The 4,548-nt window shown below is 46.7% G+C and overlaps 1 protein-coding gene across 1 annotated transcript in view; it reads left to right on the top strand.

The window, feature by feature from the left end:
* Nucleotides 1-3,980: 3,980 nt before the first annotated feature.
* The window catches only part of LOC108448612 (bromodomain-containing protein 4-like), a gene marked incomplete at its 5' end in the record, with an annotated part of 16,653 nt that continues 16,085 nt past the window's right edge, over nucleotides 3,981-4,548 (top strand). The window contains one exon of the mRNA XM_017742311.1: nucleotides 3,981-4,208. Coding sequence (XP_017597800.1) covers nucleotides 3,981-4,208 — 228 coding nt within the window. The remainder of the gene's footprint in view (nucleotides 4,209-4,548) is intronic.

Below are 4,548 nucleotides of genomic sequence, written 5' to 3' on the forward strand. Positions count from 1 at the left end.
GAGTCAGGATCGGGTTCAGGGTCAGGATTGGAGTTAGGATCGGGATCAGGGTCAGGGTCAGGATCAGAGTCCGAATCGGGATCAGGGTTAGGATTGGGATTGGGATCGGAGTCAGAATCGGGGTCAGGATCAAGATTGGATCAGGGTTGGGATTGGGGTCAGGGTCAAGATTAGGGTCTGGGTTGGGATCGGGATCGGGATCAGGATTGGGGTTAGGATTGGGATCGGCGCTCACAGAGGCGCTGGAATGGTTCGGAGAGAGGTCGGGATTGGGATCGACATCCGGCCAAGAAGGTGAAACAGCGGGGATTTGGGATTGGGAGCAGGGTTGGGATCAGGGAGGAAGAGGAAGAGGAAGAGGGTCGGGGTGTCCAGGCTGGGATTTCCCACAGGAGATGAGAGGCAGGGTTTGGATCAGGATTGGGATCGGGATCAGGGTCAGGATCGGGATGGGGGTGAGGGAGGAGGAGGAGGAGGAGGAGGAGGGTTGGGGTCTCCGGGCAGATCCTGAACTGGGATTTGCTGCAGGAGATGAGAGCCGGGATTGGGATCGGGATTGGGGTCGGGATCGGGATTGGAGTCGGGATCAGGGTCAGTGGGAAGGAATGGGATGGAGGTGCCTGGATGGATCCTGATCCCGGATTTCTCGTGGCAGGAGCTGCGAGCCTAAACCCCCACAATTCCCAATTTTTGGGTTCAGACCCCCACAATTCCCAGTTTTGGGTTCCAAACCCCAATAATTCCCAGTTTTGGGATCTAAAACCCCAATAATTCTCGATTTTTGGGATCTAAACCCCCACAATTCCCAATTTTTGGGTTCAGACCCCCACAATTCCCAGTTTTGGGTTCCAAACCCCAATAATTCCCAGTTTTGGGATCTAAAACCCCAATAATTCTCGATTTTTGGGATCTAAACCCCCACAATTCCCAATTTTTGGGTTCAGACCCCCACAATTCCCAGTTTTGGGTTCCAAACCCCAATAATTCCCAGTTTTGGGATCTAAAACCCCAATAATTCTCGATTTTTGGGATCTAAACCCCCACAATTCCCAATTTTTGGGTTCAGACCCCCACAATTCCCAGTTTTGGGTTCCAAACCCCAATAATTCCCAGTTTTGGGATCTAAAACCCCAATAATTCTCGATTTTTGGGATCTAAACCCCCACAATTCCCAATTTTTGGGTTCAGACCCCCACAATTCCCAGTTTTGGGTTCCAAACCCCAATAATTCCCAGTTTTGGGATCTAAAACCCCAATAATTCTCGATTTTTGGGATCTAAACCCCCACAATTCCCAATTTTTGGGTTCAGACCCCCACAATTCCCAGTTTTGGGTTCCAAACCCCAATAATTCCCAGTTTTGGGATCTAAAACCCCAATAATTCTCGATTTTTGGGATCTAAACCCCCACAATTCCCAATTTTTGGGTTCAGACCCCCACAATTCCCAGTTTTGGGTTCCAAACCCCAATAATTCCCAGTTTTGGGATCTAAAACCCCAATAATTCTCGATTTTTGGGATCTAAACCCCCACAATTCCCAATTTTTGGGTTCAGACCCCCACAATTCCCAGTTTTGGGTTCCAAACCCCAATAATTCCCAGTTTTGGGATCTAAAACCCCAATAATTCTCGATTTTTGGGATCTAAACCCCCACAATTCCCAATTTTTGGGTTCAGACCCCCACAATTCCCAGTTTTGGGTTCCAAACCCCAATAATTCCCAGTTTTGGGATCTAAAACCCCAATAATTCTCGATTTTTGGGATCTAAACCCCCACAATTCCCAATTTTTGGGTTCAGACCCCCACAATTCCCAGTTTTGGGTTCCAAACCCCAATAATTCCCAGTTTTGGGATCTAAAACCCCAATAATTCTCGATTTTTGGGATCTAAACCCCCACAATTCCCAATTTTTGGGTTCAGACCCCCACAATTCCCAGTTTTGGGTTCCAAACCCCAATAATTCCCAGTTTTGGGATCTAAAACCCCAATAATTCTCGATTTTTGGGATCTAAACCCCCACAATTCCCAATTTTTGGGTTCAGACCCCCACAATTCCCAGTTTTGGGTTCCAAACCCCAATAATTCCCAGTTTTGGGATCTAAAACCCCAATAATTCTCGATTTTTGGGATCTAAACCCCCACAATTCCCAATTTTTGGGTTCAAAACCCCCAGAATTCCCAATTTTTGGGTTCTAAACCCCCACAATTCCCAATTTTGGGATCTAAACCCCCACCATTCCCAACTTTTGGGTTCAAAACCCCAATAATTCCCAATTTTTGGGTTCAAAACCCCCAGAATTCCCGATTTTTGGGTTCCAAACCTCCACAATTCCCAATTTTTGGGTTCAAAACCCCCACAATTCCCAACTTTGGGGTTCAAAACCCCAATAATTCCCAATTTTTGGGTTCAAATTTTGGGTTCTTCCCACAATTCCCAATTCAAACCGCACAATTCCCAATTTTTGGGATCTAAACCCCCACAATTCCCAATTTTTGGGATCCAAACCCCAGTTATTCCCAGTTTTGGGATCTAAAACCCCAATAATTCTTGATTTTTGGTTTCAAACCCCCACAATTCCCAATTTTTGGGTTCAAAACCCCCACAATTCCCAATTTTTGGGTTCCAAACCCCTACAATTCCCGATTTTTGGGTTCAAAACCCCCACAATTCCCAATTTTTGGGTTCAAAACCCCCATAATTTCGAGTTTTGGGTTCAAACCCCAATAATTCCCAATTTTGGGATCTAAAACCCCAATAATTCCTGCTTTTTGGGATCCAAACCCCTCCCAATTCCCAATTTTGGGTTCAGACCCCCACAATTCCCAATTTTGGGTTCAAAACCCCCACAATTCCCAATTTTTGGGTTCAGACCCCCACAATTCCCAGTTTTGGGTTCCAAACCCCAATAATTCCCAGTTTTGGGATCTAAAACCCCAATAATTCTCGATTTTTGGGATCTAAACCCCCACAATTCCCAATTTTTGGGTTCAGACCCCCACAATTCCCCATTTTTGGGTTCAAAACCTCACAATTCCCAATTTTCAGTTCAAAATCCCCATAATTCCCAATTTTGGGTCCAAAACACCAATAATTCCTGATTTTTGGGATCTAAACCCCCACAGTTCCCAATTTTGGGGTTCAAAACCACCATAATTCCCAGTTCTCAGATCTACAACCTCAATAATTCCTGATTTTGGGTTCAAAACCCCCGTAATTCCTGATTTTGGGTTCAAAACACCCATAATTTCCAGTTTTGGGTTCAAAACCTCCACAATTCCCAATTTTGGGTTCAAAACCCCCACAATTCCCAATTTTCAGTTCCAAACCCCCACAATTCCCAATTTTGGGTTCAAAACCCCAATAATTCCCAATTTTTGGGTTCAAAACCCCCACAATTCCCAATTTTCAGTTCCAAACCCCCACAATTCCCAATTTTGGGTTCAAAACCCCAATAATTCCCAATTTTTGGGTTCAATTGGTTTCAAAACCCCCATAATTTCCAGTTTTGGGTTCAAACCCCAATAATTCCCGGTTTTTGGGATCTGAACCCCCACAATTTTCAATTTTTGGGTTCAAAACCCCCAGAATTCCTGGTTTTTGGGTTCCAAACCTCCACAATTCCTTATTTTTGGGTTCAGACCCCCACAATTCCCAATTTTTGGGTTCCAACCCCCACAATTCCCGATTTTTGGGTTCAAAACCTCACAATTCCCAATTTTCAGTTCCAAACCCCCACAATTCCCAATTTTGGGTTCAAAACCCCAATAATTCCCAATTTTTGGGTTCAAAACCCCCACAATTCCCAATTTTCAGTTCCAAACCCCCACAATTCCCAATTTTGGGTTCAAAACCCCAATAATTCCCAATTTTTGGGTTCAAAACCCCCATAATTTCCAGTTTTGGGTTCAAACCCCAATAATTCCCGGTTTTTGGGATCTGAACCCCCACAATTTTCAATTTTTGGGTTCAAAACCCCCAGAATTCCTGGTCCCACAATTCCCAACTTTTGGGTTCAAAACCCCCACAATTCCCAATTTTCGGTTCCAAACCCCCCCAATTCCCGACTTTTGGGGTTGCAGGGCCGGAGCTGAAGCCCCTGGAGGGGGGAGGACCCCGGCCCGTGATCCGACCCCCGGAGCAGACCCCGCCCGCCCCGGACAAGGACCGGCAGAAACCGGAGCCCAAAACGCCCGTGGCCCCCAAAAAGGTAAAAAAAACCTCCAAATTTGGGGGGAAAATCCCAAAATTCCTGAGGAATCCCCAAAAAAGGATCGCGTTGGACCCCTGGGATTTGGGGTTTTGGGGGTCCCAGGAAAGGAGCGGGGGGGGATCCAGAGGGACCTGGAGAGCTCCAGGGTTGGATCCAGGAGAACCCCCTGAGGTCCCACCAGGCTGAGGGAGCTGGAGAAGCTCCAGGATTGGATCCAGGAGAACTCCCTGAGGTCCCAGCAGGCTGAGGGAGCTGGAGAAGCTCCAGGGTTGGATCCAGGAGTTCCCCTGAGGTCCCACCAGGCTGAGGGAGCTGGAGAAGCTCCAGGGTTGGATCC

The sequence above is a fragment of the Corvus brachyrhynchos genome, unplaced genomic scaffold, assembly GCF_000691975.1.
Source record: "Corvus brachyrhynchos isolate BGI_N302 unplaced genomic scaffold, ASM69197v1 scaffold1058, whole genome shotgun sequence".
NCBI lineage: Eukaryota > Metazoa > Chordata > Aves > Passeriformes > Corvidae > Corvus > Corvus brachyrhynchos.